This window comes from Haliotis cracherodii, unplaced genomic scaffold, assembly GCF_022045235.1.
Source record: "Haliotis cracherodii isolate W230 unplaced genomic scaffold, xgHalCrac1.p SCAF_10, whole genome shotgun sequence".
Lineage (NCBI taxonomy): Eukaryota > Metazoa > Mollusca > Gastropoda > Lepetellida > Haliotidae > Haliotis > Haliotis cracherodii.
The window spans coordinates 54530065-54552716 of NW_027266265.1; the positions used below are offsets into that span (position 1 = coordinate 54530065).

General features: G+C 41.4%; 1 protein-coding gene across 1 annotated transcript; it reads right to left on the reverse strand.

Annotated features, from left to right (window-relative positions):
• Positions 1–331: 331 nt before the first annotated feature.
• On the reverse strand, positions 332–7825 carry LOC139453902 (uncharacterized). The gene is made up of 5 exons (XM_071235349.1): positions 7805–7825; positions 5597–6040; positions 4652–4764; positions 1048–2693; positions 332–681 (listed from the first exon to the last, which is right to left on the reverse strand). The coding sequence occupies exons 1-5, from the start codon at positions 7823–7825 to the stop codon at positions 332–334; spliced, it is 2574 nt and encodes an 857-aa protein (XP_071091450.1).
• Positions 7826–22652: the final 14827 nt, after the last annotated feature.

Genomic DNA, 22652 nt, shown 5'->3' on the forward strand with positions numbered 1-22652 from the left:
CCGGGCGCAAAAGCCCAAGATGTGGTAAATTGGATTTCTAGGACTTTATCGTGAGGCTTTAACGGACAATTGTTTGTGCATCATTGTCTTACGGTGAAACACTGTGTCAAATACCCAAGCACGTGTATGGTTACTGCGAGAATGGTGTTGCATTGTATCTCCTTTGAAGGTACTCTATAACTACTTTGTAAAAAAACGACAGTTTAAACTTGGAATGTTTCAACCCAGGCAAGGGAAGTTGAAAAGAGAAAAAAAAGTAAATAAGTTAAATGTTTTAAGTTGCTGGTACACAGGAAAGACGAGAGTATCCAGATATAGATCAAGGTAGAATTTATCCAAACATGCTTCCTCCAAGCCTCCTGGAACCAAAGACCATTCGTCCGAGGTTTTGAAGGTATGAGTTCCGTCTGGGGTTCACGTTCCAGGTCCTCTGTATTTGTCTGGGAGAAATTTGTGTCAGTGGAGAAGTGTTCATACATAGTTTTCTTGATGTGCATGTTTGCCACTGTGGGTGGTATGACCAGTCCATCGGACATGATCTCACCCAGAACTGACCATAGTTGCACACAGCATACTTGTTGCAAGATCCTCTGCATTTGTGAGACTCCCCATAAGTAGTGCACTTCTTCTTGCCAGACACGCATGGAATGTCGAGAATGCAGTCGTCAGAAACTTTGCATTCTGTAAAGAAAGTTATTAAATTATCAGAACCATATATATATGTGGATAGTTATTAAAAGTGTATTGGATAACATGTGTTATCTCAACATTAGACCGATTTTGCTGGTGTACAATTAAATACTAAAAGAAATGTCTGGTCTCTTCATTTCATTACAACACTGAGGGGATGCCAGGAGAGATGAGGTACCTGGTACCCCATGTTTGAAGAAATGGTGAAGAAATGGTTTGATAAATGGCGACAGTGTGTGCGTTTGGTTTTCCTGGCCATTATATTATTTATAGATCATCGTGATATAGCTGCAATATTGCAGACTGTAAAACATTTAATTAAATCAGTAAAGAAATTAGACATCAGAAAATACATACCATTCAGCAGAACTGGTGGCGCTGGTTCTGGTGCAGGGACTGTGTTCACCGCTACCACCTTCTTTGGGTTCGGTTTTATCTGAGCAGACTTGGCATCTGACCATGGCAGGCGTTCCCTGTAGTCGCAGTAGAAGGTGAGGACAATGTCGTCAACGAGGAAGCTGGGACAGTCTTGATTCTGTACATAACCCCACGTATTTAGAGCAGCTTGTCCATAGGTTTTGCTGTATTGCTTTGGTTTGCCTGCAACATCTTTGATATTAAGGACTCCCGAACAAGGCTCATATTCGTTCGTTCCCGGTTTCTTACAAGCAGTGTGACAGATTCTTCCGCATGAGTCAAATGCTCTGAATAAAGCTTTGACTGGGCCGTTCTTAGGGTCCTTTACTGCAATGTAAGCAATGGACAGGGATGTGGCCAGACGCTGGTCAGTGATAGCAGACTCCTTGTAAATCCCACTGTAACTGAGTCCACTTGCTTGGACATACACTTGACCAAACCCTTTGCCATCGTCGCACCTTTCGTATGTTTTGGGAACACCTCGAATGCTGCTTATATAACGGTTAGTTTCAGCATATGCAGATGGTTGGTAGATGTCATTTGTTTTACTGACTTTTCCATTAGAGACCGGGTACGAGTCGTATTTCGTCAGGCCAGGAGGTCGCATAGAAACAACCTTAACTGGTACATATACCCAGCCATTTGTATCACAAGCACCGTCAATACAAAAGTTGTTCTGAATAGGGAGAGCTTCTTGCTTGCAGGGTGTGGTTGGCACAGGCATTGGCGGACTTGTTGGGCACCCTGGCATTCCAGGTGGGCTTGTAGGTGGCCTTGTAGGTGGCCTTGTGGGTGGCCTTGTGGGTGGCCTTGTAGGTGGCCTTGTAGGACAGCCTGGTTGGCCAGGACGACACCCTGGCATGACAGTAGGAGGCTCGGGTGGTGCACTTGATGGATTAATAGGATAGCATCTTCCTCTCTGGATGTTACAGCGAAGATATCTAGATCCGCAAGATGGTCGTGCCTCAGTACAGTCGGGGGAAGGTTCGTACTCATACGTTGCCGTCAAGTCATCACTGTATCCCTGCTCTGCTGTCAAGCCAAGATTGAAACCCATTGATGCATTATTGGCATGGAAATCAGAGCCAAAATTCTCAGGGTAGTCTAACTGTGGATCGATACGGAGAGCTCGCTGTTTCGTCCTAAAGAGTTCCCATACGTAGTCAACGAAAGTATGGTGAAGGAAGAAAACAGGATCAAACGAAGCCGTTTCTAGTTGCATCATCAGTCCTCCTATATAGACGTGGATACCGCCATGATGGAACTCGAGGTCATTCTCAGGTACGGAGTTAGGTGGAACAATGTCATGGGTCCTCTCACGGGATAGAACAGCTTCAATCGACTCTATAGTAAACAGCTCTCCATCTCCTCCAATATTTCTGATCAGAGGGCCATCACTTGGGGTTTGCCATCCAGCAAAGGGTCCATCACTCACAACGCCACCATTACCAGTATCAGCACCTCCACCAAGGAAGTCCGGGCTGAATACGTGGGACTGGCGAGGGTCTTCCAGTTCATTGTCGAGTGAGCTGTCCCAGTAAGGTAGACAGATGCTTGGATTAACTTCCTGCAGAGCGATCTCGTACCTGCAACACAAACAGCTAATGAGTGGATGTTCACGCCACATTGAACAGAATGTCGGGTATGTATTTCAGCTGCAACTTCGAAATGGGATAAAACTGAAGTGATTCGTTGATTTACGAGATTATTGTGCTGTCGCCTTTTTCAGTCTATCAACACAAACAGATTTAAGAACTCATTGCTGACTCGTCGGCCTTGTTATTTCTTGTTTTATAGATCTACGAATCAAAATGTAGAATAGAATTTGGGTTTGTTCAGTTTTCTTCAGGTATATATTTTCATTCCCCAGTCTATTAGGTATACTTACACCAAAAATGTTTTAAATAGTTCTGCTTAAAATGCTGTGAGTGGGTGAGTGGGTGAGTGGGTGAGTTGGGTTTAATGCCGCTTTTAACAGTATTCCAGTTATATCACGGCGTGTCAGCTAAATGTTGGAGGAAAGTCCGAAGTGATGCAGGTCTCAGACGTTTACCACATCAGTGAAACCAACGAGCACGGGAATGGTGCTGACAAAGATAGAAACATAATAGGGGCGAACCGGGATTCGAACCCACAATGATAGGTTTCTGGCGTGCCCAAGGGATGCATTTTTGCACAGCGAATCGCGGCGGCTTAGACGACTGGGCCACCCGTGTCCCTCGCTGTTGCAGGTGACTGCTATTGGTTACTTGTTCATGTCTAATTAACGATAATCGTAGCTCCTTGTTCATGCATTATTCACAGCAGAAGACTAGAGTTGTTGTCTATGTGTGTTGCCTGCGTTCGCATTGTAAATAAAGATTTATTAGTTTTTAATTTGATGTTTACACGATATGCGGCTTTCCCATTGAACGAGACGTCGGGCACATGACCGTGCAGTTGACGTTCATAATAATATGGACGACACAATTTAACGTTCATACGTTTTTCACGAGACCTTTTTCCTGAAATGACGTAATCACTGACGGACTACTTCCACATTCCTGGGGATTCCCCAGCACGAATACATACAGAAGTGTTCTTTCTGATCATTTAGACCCTTTAATCTTAGCGTACTAGCATACATTGGGATAAGTCAGAGAGTTTAATTGCATGTCCGTTCAAGGATATCCTCGGTACAACCCAACCTAGAGAACAAAACCAAGAAACGTACATCCAAACTATCGTAGTATCGACTCGATCCGTGTCTACGGTACAGTAACGTCTACAGTAACACATCTTTACAATCACCTTTTAATGATTGGCCAACTGTTCAGTGATGACTGACATTCGTAATAGCCCCGGGTGCATTAAAAACACCCGTCACGTTTATCGTGTCGGCCATTTTGACGTCTGGTACTTGAAGTAAATGTATTGCGCTGTCATTTTGACAGTTTTACTGATGTCATTCTTAACAGACCTTTTTCGTCTGAGGATATTATTTGAGTACATTTGTTGTACAGAAACTACAAAAGCTGTTCCTGTTGAGCATGTTAAACATACATAAACTGATGTCACCTCTCGTTTTGAGGAAGTATTTTTTTCCGCGATACAGCTCGTTGTTGTATAGCTGTCAGTGGTAACATGAAGTCACAGGTAGTAAATATAAGAGAGTACTGATCAAGGTTCACGTCCTTTGAGGTTAAAAATTGTAATATAACAATTTTTAAGAATTGATTTTTACTTTGTATGAGTTCATTGACGTAAGAACCTTCTGAGATTCATACTCCAATGAACTCACACAAAATGAAAGTCAATTCTTAAGTAAAGAAATACAGGTATACAAGTTGAAAAGGATACATTTGGTAATTACGCAGTGTTCTTATAGTGTTTTAAAATATTTTTCATGCGTATTTGTATACTGATACTGATTTATCTGGAGCTCTGTTTAAAATATGAAAGTCATTACTTTTTGTGACCGACGAGTCGGATGGACATATGTGGTTATGGAAATATGTTATGGTGATGAGGCACACGCACATATAGATATGGAGACAGTACTTACATGAGAAGGTAAACACGGTGCCAGCCCAGGAAGTTTGGTCCACCATGGGCAATGCTGGTAGCTAGGCCAGTGTGGAGGGCAGCAAGAGCATCATACTTGTTGGGTTCAACAGTCTGCAAATAGAGGCAACGCATGTGCATCTCCACAAATAAAATGGTCGTCCGCACATCTAAGCTGACAAGCGTCTGATTTAGACAATTTCGTTTGGCACGTTTGTTGATTCACGCCACAGTCAATATTTGAGTAATATAACAGCGTCAATAACTTATGGAGTCAATACAGGACCAACCAGTGGTGGATATTATGAGTAACATCCCACACCGTCGAGGTATGATGACTTATAGCCATGTTAACGACCCCGACAGGTCATTCCTTATGGAGTCGCCTCCAACAAACTATGCTGACGGCTGTTTCTAACCCGGGTTAGTGAATCGGAACCACAAATAGGCACATAAATAAGAGACACATATGTAAGGTGTTCGCCAAATGTTTTGTGTTTGCAGTTTAGAGGTTTCAAATGCTGAGATCCCTGGGCACGTGTACATAAATGATGTTTGCGTACAATCAAACTGATAAGTTAGAAAAATACAGAAACTTCATGTGCAGTAAAATGAGTGAAAATTGTATGATGAGTGTGATATTAATGTCGGCCTTTCTACTGTCGGGTTTTTAACAATTGCGGAAAGAAAGTGAATCATCTCAAGCAAGATAAATATTCTCCCGCCATAACTGGCCCTAGACGTTTACCTGAGCAGGAAATACCATTTTGTCACATTCGTCTGCAAATCACATCATGGCAAAACTTCAGTTAGGATATAATGTAACTAATTCAGCAGAAAATATTAGCGCTGTCATCTAAACAGTCGATCCCTATCAGGCCAGGCCAAGAGTTGCAGAGATGTTTTATTTCTGATCGCCAAAGGCGATATTGTTAAATCTACTTACTGTGTCTTGCTTGAGAGCTGTTATGGCTCTGTGGTACGCATTCCTCTCAGAATCACTCAACGTCCTGTATTCCTTCCTGCGGCATTTCACGTCGGGCTGTTGGTCTGCCTGACGTTTCACTCGCCCCCCTTTGCTTGCGATCACCTTGTCCACGAGCCCGCTGACATAGCGGACGGAGGACGGGGCTTTGGGCACCGGGCGGTCACCACTTCTAAGGGCCCTGACCGCCGGTGCCTCACAGAACCAAGCCAGTGTCTGCCCAACAACATCCCGCAAACTAACACGGGCATAGTTGTGGTAGCATTTCAGAAGTTCTGGTGGGAGATCGTCTTTCTCGATGACGGCGTTAGAGTTGGGCAGGTTGATCACCAAGACGATTATTACAGATATGAGACTCCATGGTGGGATGGAATGATGTAGTTGCATGAGGAACAGATCAGACTCCTGAAAGAGGGAAGAAAGGAGTGGAGATTGAGTATAATGTTCAAAACAGTCAGCAATAAAAAATGTTACAGCTTTATCAAAGAGGTCGGAGGGCGATGTCCTACATATTTGGATATGACTGCAAGGGGTATACAAGTTTTTTCTAACGTTGGTTCTTTTGAGATGCTGCAGTGTACACAATCCTAACAATATACCTAGTCGTGGAACTTTGAAGTCATTTACATCAACCAAGATGTCTGTCATCAACTTTTCCAATATATATACAACTCATGACCCGATTTGAAATTAAGAAGTGTCGGGCACCGTTTCACAAGGTGATCATAACGTCAGAGTTCCCTTATGGCCAATGCCTTAATACAGTTGTCCTGGGATGTGTGCACCACAAAGTCATATTAGCTCTAAGACCATCGGAAGTCCCGTTTTAAGACTTTGAGAAAGACTTAGACAGCTGTGGCGCTGAGATCAGGGCACATTGTGGAAAGGGCCCTTAGTGAATCTGTCTTACCTTACGTTTCTGATGGGGTGAAGAAGTCAACAGTGGAGAAGTGTTATCTCTTAAGTCCACTCTCATCTCACTCCCCCTTCTTATACCAGCGAAGCGGGGCAGGAAACAAGACCCGTCCCACCAATCAAAAGTAAGAGATTAATTACAAAACGTCACTGCGAAAGACCTCTCACAGAGAATGATGCATGGGCCTCTTGACGTCTCCAGTAGGTAGTATATGTCACGTGACATGCGTGTTTCATCACAATGTGGTAAAAGTAGTCATAAGTGAAGCGAGACGGGAGACAGGTTTTGCGGGCTGTTTAATTCCTCTGGCGACAGGGGATAAGGAAATCTAATGTTAGTTCAGGGGAATTCATTTGTCGGGATCCGCATTTACGTAAGATATCGTCATTAGCGAAGTAGAACAATTGTCACTTTGATTGATATAATTAGACTCTGACGTCAGAGATGTGTACTTCCATTTAAAGTGAAGTCAATAAATATTCATAAGAATATTCTTAAATGATCGTTTGTTTCTTAAACATATACGTTTAATTTAAATTACTGTTGTCCATTTGTAATTACCTGTAGACGGAATATACATTTGAATACACGAATTTGTGGCACGGAAAAGAAAATTTTACACAATCAAATAATATTAAGTCAACGTTGAAACAATTATTCATCGGTCACAATATTTAGCAATGTGCGCAATATTTGATATCTTGCCAGATTAAATATGCACCATCCGTCAAGATTAACAGAAACGCCTTACTTCAATCAGGACTGCTATTTCCCTGAAGTTCGCCAAAGACGGAGCCACGTTCCAGTTGGAACTTACATATGACAGTGTTATTAAATTTCCTTTTCTATAATTCCTCGAAAACACTGTTCGCACAGTGGGCTATTTTAATTTCGTCGTGCATTCTCGTTATTGTTTATTTAACACCCAAATGCATTACAACAATAAATATACCAGCCTTTCACGGACGTGTGATAAAACTAGAAGAAGAATGCGTATGTCGGTGTTTTGTGGGGAGAAATAAACATTTCTTCAGCCCTATAACCAAGAGACAACTATGTCACGCGTCACGGTCATTGCCAATTGTTGGGGTTTTATGGGAAAACTTAGCTTGGTAACATAGCTTGCCAAGGAGATATGGGCATGGTTGTCAATATCTAATTAGTTACGTTTTCGTATTGGTCGTTCAATTGTTTGTTTATTTGTTTGTTTATCCTATTCAATAATGTTTTACGGTTGTTATTGGCTATCTTACCGAACCGAATTTAGCTTGCATGATTTAAAGCTTTACTATGATTGACTACGCTCAAACTATATTTTACTAATAATGTACTTACGTCTTTATCTATTTCGACAGAACGGACAATTTGCACAGGTTATAGAATTATTTTGGTTTATATTCTTTTCTTAAATAAAACAACGTAAATTTGCTCTCAAAATGGTTATTTAATTTATCTCTGAGAAGAGATGTAATTGAGGAGAAATAAAGACAAAATAATTAAGTAATAATTTAATTTCAAAGGGTAATTTCTCGTACTGATTTTCTTAGAACAGATGTAAATATTTTTCATTACTTGAAGTTAGTTGAATAAAATATATATCAAAATTGGCGGGGAAAAATTACGATTAATCAAATTGAAGTCCGCATTTGGGATCGAATGATCCATAGATAAAAATGTGAAAACCAAAATGTTCCATAATCATAAGAAATCTCAAAGTAGACACGATTTATGGATAAAAACTTTTATTTACTGTAAAGGCGACTTTTCGGTATAGACCCTTATACCGTTGCCAAGCAGGTTCGCTGACTTGGTTTATGTATGTCTTCGTATCGCAATTGCGTAGATCGATGCTCATGATATCAGTCACTGGATAGTCTGGTCCAGACACGATTATGTACAGACTGCCCTCATACAGCTGAAATATTGCTGAGTGCGGCGTTAAACAACAAACAAACAAACTAACGGGTGTGTTAGATCCGTTGTCAGTTCCCTTTGATTAAATAAGAACGTATGCAATAATTATCGTTGCGAATTAACAGGGTCCGGACTAGAGAAATTTAAGTGTTGGTGTCTTCTTTAATTCAACACAGCCAAAATTAATGTAAATCACATTTGACATTTTTGTTAGTTGGTAGCTATTAATTTTATAACGTAAATCTTGTTAATGAAAAATATGACAAAGGTTTATTTATAACGTCCTCATTTGAAGACTCTAAACACAAAGAATGAGACCTCTTTAATCCGGAGAGTGACGCATCCACAGAATGTCCAGTGAAATCATAGGAATGAAATGACTTTGATTGCAAACGGAGAAGCAAAAGACACTATACCTCTCAGGCGATCTGTAGTTGTTATTTTATCTCTATTGATACTAACTGTACTGGGGCTTAGTTACTCAACAATACATAAACATGGGTTTATTTCTTAAAATGTAATAATTTGATTTTAAACAACAAACAAACATAAATTGTGTTCATGTCAGGGTATTGGATTTCATATTTTGGATTTCATTAGTCGCAGGTAATGATCAAAAGAGTCCAAGAGAGTAATCGGTCATATGTCTTTGCCCTTTTGATAATGAACATTTATTTACCCTAGCGGGATATATTTTTAAAGGCGGTTCTTACAATTCATCATGGATCAGGGACTTACTTATGTCTAGATGTTTTTTCCAGAAAATGAACAAATTGGCATTTAAACTCAGGAAAACATTTATCGTGAACATGTATTTAAGTCCCAAAACAAAAAAAGATAAAAGAATTTACGTTTTCTGTTAATTTGCAATTTCTATTGGGTCACTTAATACATACATTGTGTTAGAGTTCCCCCTGTCTTTAAAGCAGTTTTGGTCATATCTTCCCTCCACTACGTTACTAAGGTAGTGCTGATCTTATGTTTGTTATTAATTTCAGTAGCATTTATAACATAAGAATTGACATGTGTACATTTTCCACACACACACACACACACACACACACACACACACACACACACACACACACACACACACACACACGCATATATATATATATTTAGTAAACAACGTTTATAACGAACACGCTTATACCGAACTGACAGATATAACGAACTGTTTTATGGTCCCGTCCATTTCCGATATACAGGCTATGTGCCTAAAACGGTTATAACGAACTAAATTTAAAGTTCCCGTTTAGTTCGCTATAGCCGTAGATTACTGTATATATATGGCAACAATACATTTGCAATTTAACATTTATGAGCCTATAATCATCGGCATTAAAACGTGATTTATCATCATATTTCTTTACCAAAACGTCACTGTTCCAGACGAATTAAACCCGCGCGAGCCTCATACACAATAGGCGTGACGTCATTAAGTTTCATCATGACAGGCCACGTGATTAATGAGGCTCAGTGCAATAGCATAAAGCGATCGTCCAAACTAGAGGTCTTATTTAACGTTGTATTTCCTTGTTATATCAATAGTTGCAATCAATCACATAACACAGAGATGGCTGTTGTAGGTGTTATTGACGTCAGGGAGCGCTCCCTTGTCTCTATGCGGACATCAATGTCTTTCTCTGCGGTTTCTCGTCTCTCCGGGCAAGGAAAAAACACATTTACACCTGGTGAAAAATACCAGTTCAATTATTTTTTTAGATTAAAAAGATACACGTACTTGAACGGAAAGGTGATGAAACTGACCCAGGAAGGGCATACATGTGCTGAACCACGCACAGCATCCGTGTATCCTGAAAGTTTACAGATAATAATAATAATAATAATAATAATAATAATAATAATAAAAAAAATATAAAAAAATATAGTCAACAAGCAAGGAACTTCCTATCACTATCGCTTATCGGAGATATCTACTCACAAACACCGAACCCCGTTAATGCAGAAACCGCCTCCGTGGTCTAGTGGTGGAGCGTCCACACGGAGAGCGGAAGATCCGGGGTTCGATCCCCGACCGCGTCATACCAAAAGACGTTGAAATATGGTACTTGTTGTTGCCCTGTCTGGCGCTCGGCATTAAGGGGCTAAGACAAGGACTGGTCGGCTCGGAGTAAGTCTACTGTGTCTGAGTGGGATATTCATGTTAAACTGCTGCATGGTATCTCAGTGAGCTAGCACTATAAATCGGCATCAGTCCGGACAAGTACAAGCAGCCACACAAACACATACACGTACATGCACGTCGCTATATAAGTGCAATAATCTTGGACGCGACGTTAAATTCCATTTCACCTCACCTCACCGTTAATGCAGACTGTTTCCAGTGTATCTGTCCGGATTAACGAATGCCAGGTAAGCTTTGTTGTTTCGTGTTTCACGCGCCAGTATTCCAGCAATATCACGGCGATGTGTACATAGTCTGAGACAGACAAACCAGTGGTTGATATTATGAACAACGTCCCACTCCGTGAGGATACGACTATGCTTGTCGTAAGAGGCGACTACTGGATCGAGTGGTCAGGCTCGCTGACTTGGTTGATGCACCTCAATTGCGAGGATCGATGCTCATGTTGTCAATCACTGGTTTATCTGTGCCAGACTGCCGTCATATAACTGAAATATTGCTGAAGGCGGCGTTAAACAACAAACAAACAAACTAACGGGTGTGTTAGATCCGTTGTCAGTTCCCTTTGATTAAATAAGAACGTATGCAATAATTATCGTTGCGAATTAACAGGGTCCGGACTAGAGAAATTTAAGTGTTGGTGTCTTCTTTAATTCAACACAGCCAAAATTAATGTAAATCACATTTGACATTTTTGTTAGTTGGTAGCTATTAATTTTATAACGTAAATCTTGTTAATGAAAAATATGACAAAGGTTTATTTATAACGTCCTCATTTGAAGACTCTAAACACAAAGAATGAGACGTCTTTAATCCGGAGAGTGACGCATCCACAGAATGTCCAGTGAAATCATAGGAATGAAATGACTTTGATTACAAACGGAGAAGCCAAAGACACTATACCCCTCAGGCGAGCTGTAGTTGTTATTTTATCTCTATTGATACTAACTGTACTGATGCTTAGTTACTTAAAAATACTTTCACATGGGTTTATTTCTTAAAATGTAATAATTTTATTTGATTATTTTAAAATAATTCGAAAAATACACATGTGCTGATGGGTATTTAAGACATCTTATCTTTGAAAATCAGTAAATATAATTTTTGTCGGCACAAATTTACACTTCAAACAATGTAGGGCCTTGTGGTTGCAAATTCAATTCTTACCTCGGTCTTCATTTAACCAGTGCATGAATGAGTGGTGGCTTATTAGACCACTTTACCCTCAACCTTGATTGTCGATTTTATGTCTGAAAGATATGGCCGTACATTCAAATCACTAGAATTCGCAACTCAATGTTTCTCAATGTTTATGAGCTAAATCAGTATTTGTAATTGCTACCGATCTGTTTGAGAATAGGACTACCGTCATGTCAAAATATTCCATGGGAATGCGGGCAGCATGAAAATCATGGTTTAACGTGGATTTGATACCTCTGGCTGACATATTAAGAAGTATTCAAAAGTTATTTCGACGACTGGTAGTTTCTGCTGTGTCGCACCTGTGTGTAACAGGCAATGGTTAGCCCGACGGTTGAAGCGTTCGCTCGTCTCGCCGAAAGCCCGGGTTCGATTCCCCACGTAGTTCAATGTGTGGCACCCCTCTCGCTGATATTGCTGGAATACTGCTAAAAGCAGCGGAGTAAAATTATACTCACTCACACTTGTGTCTACACGATAAGGCAATGCATTTGCTTCAGCATGTAGAAACATGTGAGTATGTTCTAACAAGGGTCGATTGGATGAATTTTCAGGAAATAACATAAACACGGCAATAGGTGAGATATTTATGAGATAATCATTATTTTGCACAAAGAACAATAACAAATAAGGAAAAAGAAAAAATATATATGATAATTTCGGACTGAGTTAAGCAGTGTTTTGTGTATTTAGAAATCGAAGCATGGTTATTGAAGATTGAAGACCCGTGAAGATCCAGGTAGAACAGGTCTTCAGCAACCCATGCTTGCCGTAAAAGGCGACTATGCTTGTCGTAAAAGGCGACTAACGGGATCGGGTGGTCATGCTCGCTGACTTGGTTGATGCATGTCATCGATCCCAATGGCGTTGATCGATGCTCATGACATTAATCACTGGATTGTCTGGTCCAGACTCGGTTATTTACAGACCGCCGTCATATAGCTCTGTGAGTGCGGCGTTAAACAACAAACCAACCAACCAACCAGCATAAGCGGTATGGCCATACTGAAGTAAGGGATGGTGAGATAGCTTAGTGGTTGAAGCTCGTCACACCGGAGTCTACACGGGTTCATTTCCCCATAAAGGCAGCCGGAAAGGATGGAATAGTGCTGAAAGCGGCGTTGAACCATACTCACTTGCCGTGAGTACAATGAATCCTGCTAATCCTGCCTATATGAAAAGGTTGTAAGGCTGTCACGGTTAAACAACTATAAGACTGCATGACAGGCAGACTGAAGTACATGTCTTGTTCTTCTATTAACCTTGTCAGATTGTTGAGTACATGCCCTCGGACCTGGACGTGATGAATGGAGTAACCAGATCAAGGACGCTATAAGGAACTGGCCAATCCTCTGGGTCATCGTATGTCTCTGGACCTGCTGTGTCATTTGTCATGTTGTTGTTTGTTTGTCTGTTGACGTCACTCTCAGCAATATTACCGGATTCTTGCGTGCCCAAGGGACGCAACTCGGCAGAAACTCGAGATGAAGGAGAGGACACATGTATAATATGACATCGGGATGAATGCATTTGGTGCAGTGAGACCTCGTTAATCTGGACAAAATTATTTTACCCAGGTTAAATTAAGGAATAGTTGCTCCAGATCATTTCTATACGTGATCATCCTTGCTTCCATATCAACGCGGTCCAGACAGATGGGTTAAGTAAGGAAAATATGTTGTAGTCCTCGGTATTTGAAACAGAATCACGAAATATCGCGATGATTAATGGATAAAGATAGCTTCATGTGTGCTAATACTTACAAAGTGAAAAGGACACATTCCAGCGATAAGAAATATTACTTAGTGATGAGACCCGTTAAGATTCCGGGATAGAATAGGTCTTCAGCAACCCATCCTTGCCGTAAAAGGATTGTCGGAAGAGGCGACTAACGGAATCGGGTGGTCAGGCTCGTTGACCTGGTTGATGCATGTCATCGATCCCAATTGCGTGGATCGATGCCCATGATATTAATCATATAGCTGGAATATTGCTGAGTGCGGCGTAAAACAACCAACCAACCAACCAACCAACTTAGTGATGAGATTTTTTTGTCAAGAAATATCCATTTTGTTAGCGATAACATCGTCACTGAGTGTTGATCCCATGGTTGGATTTCAGGTAAGAATCGGCAGTCAGGTGACGACGAGAGGCCATGTTTAGCAGCATATGCAGCGTACATGTTTGAACATAACCAGCACAGACTAAAAGAAAACACAACGTGAAAGCAATTGTTACCCGGCTTGTAAACACGTTTTCAAAATTCAATGATGATGACTCACAGATGTGTTTTATGGTGTTTGGTATGATAAATATTACTTTCATTGTGTGCGAAACGCCCATACATTTCTTCATTTCTTTGTCATCAACCATAAGGACCATCAACTGTATGAGGGCCATCAACTGTGAGGACCACCATCTGCATGAGGACCATCAACTGTGAGGACCATCATCTACATGAGGACCATCAACTGTGAGGACCATCATCTGCATGAGGACCATCAACTGTGAGGACCATCATCTGCATGAGGACCATCAACTGTGAGGACCATCATCTGCATGAGGACCATCAACTGTGAGAGGAGAATCAATACGATTCATCAGTACGTCTTGCTGGAAAAGCCGACTATGCTAGTCGTAGGGGGCGACTAACGGGATCGGTTGGTTAGGCTCGCTGACTTGGTTGAGTGAGTGAGTGAGTTTGATTTTACGTGGCTTTTAGCAATGTTCCAGCAATATCACGGCGGGGAACACCAGAAATGGCCTTCACACATTGTACCCATGTCGGGAATCGGACCCGGGTTTTCGGCGTGACGAGGGAACGCTTTAACCACCAGGCTACCCGACCGCCCCGACTTTGTTGATGCAAGTCATCGTATCACAATTGCGTAGATCGATGCGCATGATGTCAATCACTTGATTGTCTGGTCCAGACTCGATTATTTACAGACCGCCGTCATATAGCTGGAATATTGCGGCGTTAAACAACAACAAACAAACAAAGAAACAGTTCGGTGGATATCATCCGCTACAGTTTAAAAAATATCGGAGGACAACCATGAAGTCGGTACACAGCCTGCCATAATTCAAGGTGTATCCTTCAAGAAAAACCTCTCATGGCATGAATATTAACGAGCAAGCAAACCACAGAGCTATGTTCTCTTTTGTCACGTTGACTTCCGGGTGCGTCGTGGTGACGTGTCGTATTATGTACATGTGGCAGAGATTCTGAACGTTTCACGCCTTGTCCTCTTTCTAAGTGTGTACGATTCAGTGGCCACCTGTCATTTGTCAATGTCTGTTTCTTGGCGAGAAAAAAAAGTGTAAACGTGCATAATGGTGTTGTCGTTTTTTCGGTTGAGGGCGGAATGTTTGTATGTCAATGTAGTTTGAGGTTAAGGTTGTATGGTACAGTTTATCTCACTAAAAAGTGTAGCAGGGCGTGGAGTCATCCCACAGATGACATCCTTATCGTGTCAGTGTAGCAGGGCGTGGAGTCATCCCACAGATGAAATCCTTACCTTTTCAGTGTAGCAGGGCGTGGAGTCATCCCACAAATGACATCCTTACCTTTTCAGTGAGGCAGGGCCTAGCGTCATCTCACAAATGACATCCTTACCGTGTCAGTGCAGCAGGGCCTAGCGTCATCTCACAAATGACATCCTTACCGTGTCAGTGTAGCAGGGCTTGGAGTCATCCCACAGATGACATCCTTTACCTTGTCTGCTTGGTGGTGGGGTTAACCTCTTTGGTGATCAGAACGTCCGTGGTTCGAATCTCATCACGAGACGCAGATACGGAATGGCCGCTACCCAAGCAGTGATAAATAGCTGTGTATGTACTATATACACACAACGCTTATTACATTGGCCTTTGTCTTATCCGATCCTCTTAAATCCTGGCTCCCTCAAATCTGACCTCTCCACCCCTGATCTCTCAAATCCGATAGTCTCTACACCTGACCTTCTCTAATCCGACAATCTCTGAACTGATGTTTCTTTAATCCGACTCTTTCTACATCTGACCTTCTCTAATACTATAATCTCCACACCTGTCCTCTAATCCTAAATCTCTCAATTTATATCTGTTTATTCCTACATTCGCTACACCTGATTTCTAATCTTCAAATATAAACTCTTAAAAAACGTAGGGGATACTCTGAAATAAGTTAGAACTTTCCAATATTGTAAGTATTTAGTATATATCTCACTGATCCGACACTATGTATCTCCACATATCCTTCTTTAATCCGACAAACTTCACACGTGTTGGTATTTCCCTTATGCAATACTCTCTACAGCGGGCCGCTTGCAAATGAGACCCAGAACGGTCTTCAGCAACTTATGCTTGCCGTAAAGGCGACTATGCATGTCGTAAGAGGCGACTAACGGGATCGGGTGGTCAGGCTCGCTGATTGATGTATGTCATCGTATCCAAATTGCGTGGATCGATGCTTATGATGACAATCACTGGGTTGTCTGGTCCAAACTCGATTATTTACAGGCCACCGTCATATAGCTGGAATATTGCTGAGTGCGGCGTTGAACAACAAACAAACAAATCAAAAGAGATCCTGTTATTTATTCAACACATACTGCACAGGTTTCTCTCCAGTACTACACCGGTACTTCGCCAATTACCTTACTACTGTACTATTTCAGAGATAAACGAGTGGGAGTAGGTTATCGTTCAATCAAACACTGCAGGGGGAATATACCATGAGGGGCGCAGGCCCGAGTTGTTTATTCTCCTTGCAGTGTTTCATTGTACGCTAAACAATTACCACGAGTCGATTATTTCTTATATGAGATATATACAGCCTCTTTGAGGATGTTGATAAAATGTACAAACTTTAAAAGTATTTACCCAAATTTTAATTGTGATGACTCACTCAATAGAATCAGACCTAAGATATGTTGGACAAGTCCATTTCACGAACAGGTTGGTTAAGTTTTGTATTTCCCGCATATTCTCACAATCCTCACGTTGATCGCCTGTACCTTACTTTCCTAGTACCGATTGTCATATCTCTCCCGCTTTTCGATGTGATCGTTGGGCCACTGCGTTTATCTGCGTTGCCCAGCTACATCTATGGGGAAGAACTTACTCGACACTTCCCTCTCAAACATAACGTCGTCCAATATATGACGTCATCAAGTTAGGAAAGCATATTCGAATCTCGAGAAATGACGTCATGATAGAACAATGATTTTTCGTGAAATAAACCACACTTCGTTCTGCATTGTTCTTTGCGAGTTATTATTATTATTATTATTATTATTATTATATAATACAATATGCTCTACATCTGTCACTCCCTATATTCCGACACGAGCAATAAGCGATCAAAGTTATATTGATAAGCAGGATGTTTTTTTACATAAGTGTCAGTGTGTCGTGCTGATTTAATAAACGACTGACACTCGTTGCAGAAAATTAGTACATTCCGTTAGTTAGGACCCTGTTAATCTGTCAAGCCATTATCCCGAACAATTACTGTTGCGAACGCTAAATATGTATAAAAAAGACGTTATTCTGAACAAATGTACTAGTTATTCCGGATTGTGTTTAATCATTGTGATTCTATTGTCTGGATGAACGGGGTTTCGCAATACACGCCCATGTAAAAATCTTTAAGTGTATGTCAACTTAGATATTCCAAAAATGAAAAGACCTGCGTCAGGCTATTGTGTAATCCATGGTCATTTCAGACAGACAAATAATTTATTAAAAGTCGCACAATGCATTGAGAAAACAAATAACAATGACATTAAACACAAGCCATTTCAAAAAAGGAATTAGGAGAGACTACGTTCATACAACTTATCCAATTACAATACAATTGGTGTAAGATACAGCGAACAAGGATATGAGTGAGAAAAATAACATAAATTCTTCAATATAAATTACAATAGGATAGGTTATTGACACAGAATCCGTCTGCGACTTCTTAAGATTTTAAAGCTGGCCTTGGCACACAGTGGCCAAACTTTTAAATGCTTTAATTCTATCGTGATCTGACAGCACATTAAAAATCAGTAAGGTTAGATTGGGCTTCATACCGTAAAACGTTACAAAAAGGGCAGGTTAAAACAGGATGTTTTACATCTTCGAATACGTTGTTAATGTACATTGGACAGACGCGTTGTTCTACAGGTATGGTGTTGTATCACCCGGATGCCAGTTTTTTAATTTAATTTCAATACAATATAATGCTAAGAATAGGTGCTGTGGTCCGCGCTACGTGCAGTATCAAAGGTCACAGCATTACCCCCTTCAGGATCCGACAGCGTATTTCAGACAGAACCCAAGAAAAACGTCTCGTAAACCATATAAACATAGCTCATAGCTAAATGTAAGATCCTGGATATTAACATAAATTGCAAAATATGACAATTGCAATTAATCATGTGGCTTTTTTCAATGTGAAATAAACGTTTTGCATCGGGAAATGAAGTCATACATTGCACAACGAACACAGGCTCCAGGTAGTATTGCATGCGTCAGTCATGACTGTACTAGAGAGAGAGAAGATATCGCGAGACAGGGTCACTAGGTTGTGTCGAAGATTTACCACAGGGTATATATATATATATATATATATATATATATATATATATATATATATATGTATTCGAGCTTCGCCTCCATACGTGAGTTCAATGCAGCAATAAAACATGACAGATATTAATTTGAATCACGCCTTATGACTAATGCAGCAATAAATACCCTGTAACGTAATGAACGACTCTTTGCTGAGTAATGATAGACTATAAAACGTTGTACATGTATCCAACATATATATCACCATGAGGCGCCCATTTAAAGCAGTTAGTTGTCAGTGACCCTTTTCCGTTTGTGAATCCAGTTTTTCATACACCTATGGTATCACGTGAGACGTAACATATGCATCAGTCGTTATGTTCCGTGAAAAGTGTCACGCGAGTGAATGATGGAATAAAGAATTTCAACAAAAAGTTGGTTACATGGTTGTATAATCACCGACTCGAATCTGAAGGATCGGTCCCGTCAGGTTCAATATGTTGGGAGTAAAATATTGACTAAGTAAATTCATTTGATAATGTAAAATATATTTAAGAATTGACCTTCACTGTGTGTGAGTTCATTGGAGTATGAACCTTCATAGAGTGAGGGCCAAACTATATGAACGTCGCCGCTTGCGACGACGTTTATATAATGTTTGGCCCTCACTCTATGAAGGTTCATACTCCAATGAACTCACACACAGTGAAGGTCAATTCTTATAATTTTTTTATCACAATTTCTTACCTCAAAATATTCTGGCCTAGATCTAAACACAATTTTATTTAGTACGTTTGACTTCATGTTTACACTGACAGCCATACAACAACCAGCTATATCGCGGAGTAAAATAGTTCCTCAAAAAGAGAGGTGACATGGGCGTATGAATGCACAACTTGCTCTCCAGAAACATCTTACGCAGCACATGTGTTCAAATCATATCCTCATTAGATGAGAAAGGTCTGTAAAGAACTACCTCAGTAAGTCAGTCACAATGACAGCGCGTCGTAATACATTTACATCAAGTACAAGACGTCAAAATGGCCGACACGATAAACGTGACGGGAGAGATTTCCGAAGTTGTTGATGAAACTTTGGCGGTTACATGTGTTAGTCATCATTGATCAACTGGCCGATCATTGAAAGGTGAATAACGATGCGTCAAACAGACACAAAGGTAAATTCATAGATTATTGGAGACGGTCAATGTCAGCCTAGGCACGGATCGAGTCGATACTACGATAGTTTAGATGTGCATTTCTTCGTTTGTTCATTAGGATGGGCCGTAGCGAGGATATTCGTGAACAATCATGCAGTCACGCTCTCTGACATTCCTCAAAGTATACTGAAACGCTGAGACCAAGAATAAAGTTCTTAATGATCAGAAAGAACGCTTATGCATGTTTTCGTGCTAGGGAATTCCCAGGGGTTTCCCCAGGAATGTGGAAGTAGTCCGTCAGTGTTTACGTCATTTCAAGAACACGGTCTCGTGAAAAACGTATGAACGTCAAATTGTGTCGTTCATACACTTATGAACGTCAATTTCGCGGTCATGTGACCGACCTCTCGTCCAATGGAAAAGCCGTATATCGTGTAAACTTCAAATCAAAAAATTATCTGCTCCATTTAAAGGACATGCGCAACAAATAAGGCTATATTGACACTCCTTCGGTACACATAGTGTACTGGAGAAAGGTCCTACTTGCAGGTCATTGACGTTAACACAAGTTTAAGACGAGATCGGAACTGAGATTTTATGCCGTAGGGAGGTGGTTGGGTAGTCTAGTGGTTAAAGCATTCGCTCGTCACGCAGAAGACCCGAGTTCAATTACCAACATGAGTACAATGTCTGAAGCCAATTTCTGGTGCCCCCAGAAAGAAGGGGGTACACGGGACCTAATTTGAAGTCAAGAAGGGGGTACACGGGACCTTATTTGAAGTCAAGAAGGGGGTACACGGGACCTAATTTGAAGTCAAGAAGCGGGTTAACGGGACCTAATTTGAAGTCAAGAAGGGGGTACACGGGACCTTATTTGAAGTCACGAAGGGGGTACACGGGACCTAATTTGAAGTCAAGAAGGGGGTACACGGGACCTAATTTGAAGTCAAGAAGGGGGTACACGGGACCTAATTTGAAGTGAAGAAGGGGGTACACGGGACCTAATTTGAAGTGAAGAAGGGGGTACACGGGATCTAATTTGAAGTCAAGAGGGGGTTAACGGGACCTAATTTGAAATCAAGAAGGGGGTACACGGGACCTAATTTGCGGTCGGATTATTACGCGGAGACAAATAAAGTGTGCGGACTCTGTGGATGTTCTACTATTTTCTCACTGAATACCAACAGGATGATTAGTCAATGGTACATATTCTCTCATTAAATAGCAACAGGGTGATGAGTCGATGGTACATATTCTCTCTTTGAATAGCAACAGGGTGATTAGTCAATGGTACATATTCTACCAATGAATACCAACAGGGTGATTAGTCAATGGTACATATTCTCTCACTGAATACCAACAGGGTGATTAGCCAGAGGTACATATTCTACCACTGAATACCAACAGGGTGATTAGTCAATGGTACATATTCTACCACTGAATACCAACAGGGTGTTTAGATAGGGGTACATATTCTCTCACAGAATACCAACAGGGTGATTAGATAGGGGTACCTACCACTGCAGACCGCCTCCGTGGTCTAGTGGTAGAGCTTCTGCCCGGAAGGCAGAAGGTCCGGGGTTCGATCCCCGGCCGCGTCATACCAAAATACGTGTAAAGATGGTACTTGTTGCTACCCTGTCTGGCGCTCGACATTAAGGGGCTTATACAAGGACTGGTCGGCTCGAAGTCAGTATACTGTGTCTGAGTGGGATATCCACGTTAAGCTGCGGCATGGTATCTCAGTGAGCTAGCACTATAAATCGGCCTCAGACCGGTCTAGTACAAGCAGCCACACACACGTACACCACGTGCATGCACGTCGCTATATACGAGGGGTGTTCATTAAAAATTTTCCCTAAACCACTTAGGGTTATCATATTTGGTTGAAATTTCACATGTGTAATGATACATGTATCTATAGGTTATGTCTGAATTTGCAGCACCGAACTATTAATCTTACCACTTTTACAGGTGTTATGATCGAGTAGGGTGTGACAATAGAGCCAGTAGAATACCGAGCAGTGATTAAGTTTTTATATTTGAAAGGTCGCACACCAAAAGAAACTTTCGATGAAATGAAAGCAACTTATGGGGAAGATGCCCCATCATATGACGTTGTTAAACACTTGCATCGCCAGTTCAAGTGTGGTCGGACATCTGTGGAAACAGCTGCCATTCCTGGTCGCCCCCATTCAGCCATTGATGAGGACACTATCCATCAAGTGGAGACCGCCATTTTGGCAGACCGACGTATAACTGTTCGCCAGTTAGCACAAGATGTCAAGATCAGTGTAGGGTCTGTGGAAAAAAAACATCCATGACAATTTAAACATACATAAGGTGTCTGCACGATGGATTCCCAGGCTGCTCACACCTTCCAAAAGCAGGGACGAGTCAATTGCTCAAAGGATCTTTTGGACATGTGCCAAAAAAACCAGGCAAACTTTTTTGACAGACTTATCACACAGGATGAAACATGGGGATCCTGATCCTGAGACTAAAGTTCAGTCGATGCAATGGAAGCATGTGGAGTCACCACCCCCAAAGAAGGCACGTGTCCAACCCTCTGCAGGCAAGGTCATGCTCACGGTGTTTTGGGACCAGCACGGAGTAGTGATGATGGGTTTCTTGGCAAAGGGTACCACAATTACAGGAGCTTATTATGCTTCACTGCTGCGGAAATTGCGGGACGCTATCAAGCTTAAGAGGCGTGGCATGCTGACCAAGGGTGTCCGTCTCCTGCAAGACAATGCTCCAGTACACAACTCTCATGTTGCCCAGACAGAGGCGCGTTCCTGTGGCTATGAAATCCTTCCACATCCTCCTTACTCTCCTGACCTTGCACCATCTGACTTCCACCTCTTTCCAACCATGAAGTCATTTTTGAAGGGAAAACGTTTCACAGATGATGAAACACTGATATCTGATGTCAAGTCCTGGTTTGAGACGCAAAATGAGGGCTTTTACAAGCGAGGTCTCCATAGTTGCATAAACGATGGTAGAAGTGTGTAACTCTTGGTGGTTCCCATGTGGAGAAAGACTAATACCTATGCCAAGTTTCATTCCACTAGGTCCATCGGAAGTGGGTCAGGGGAAATCTTTAATTAACACCCCTCTCGACGTTAAACCCAAT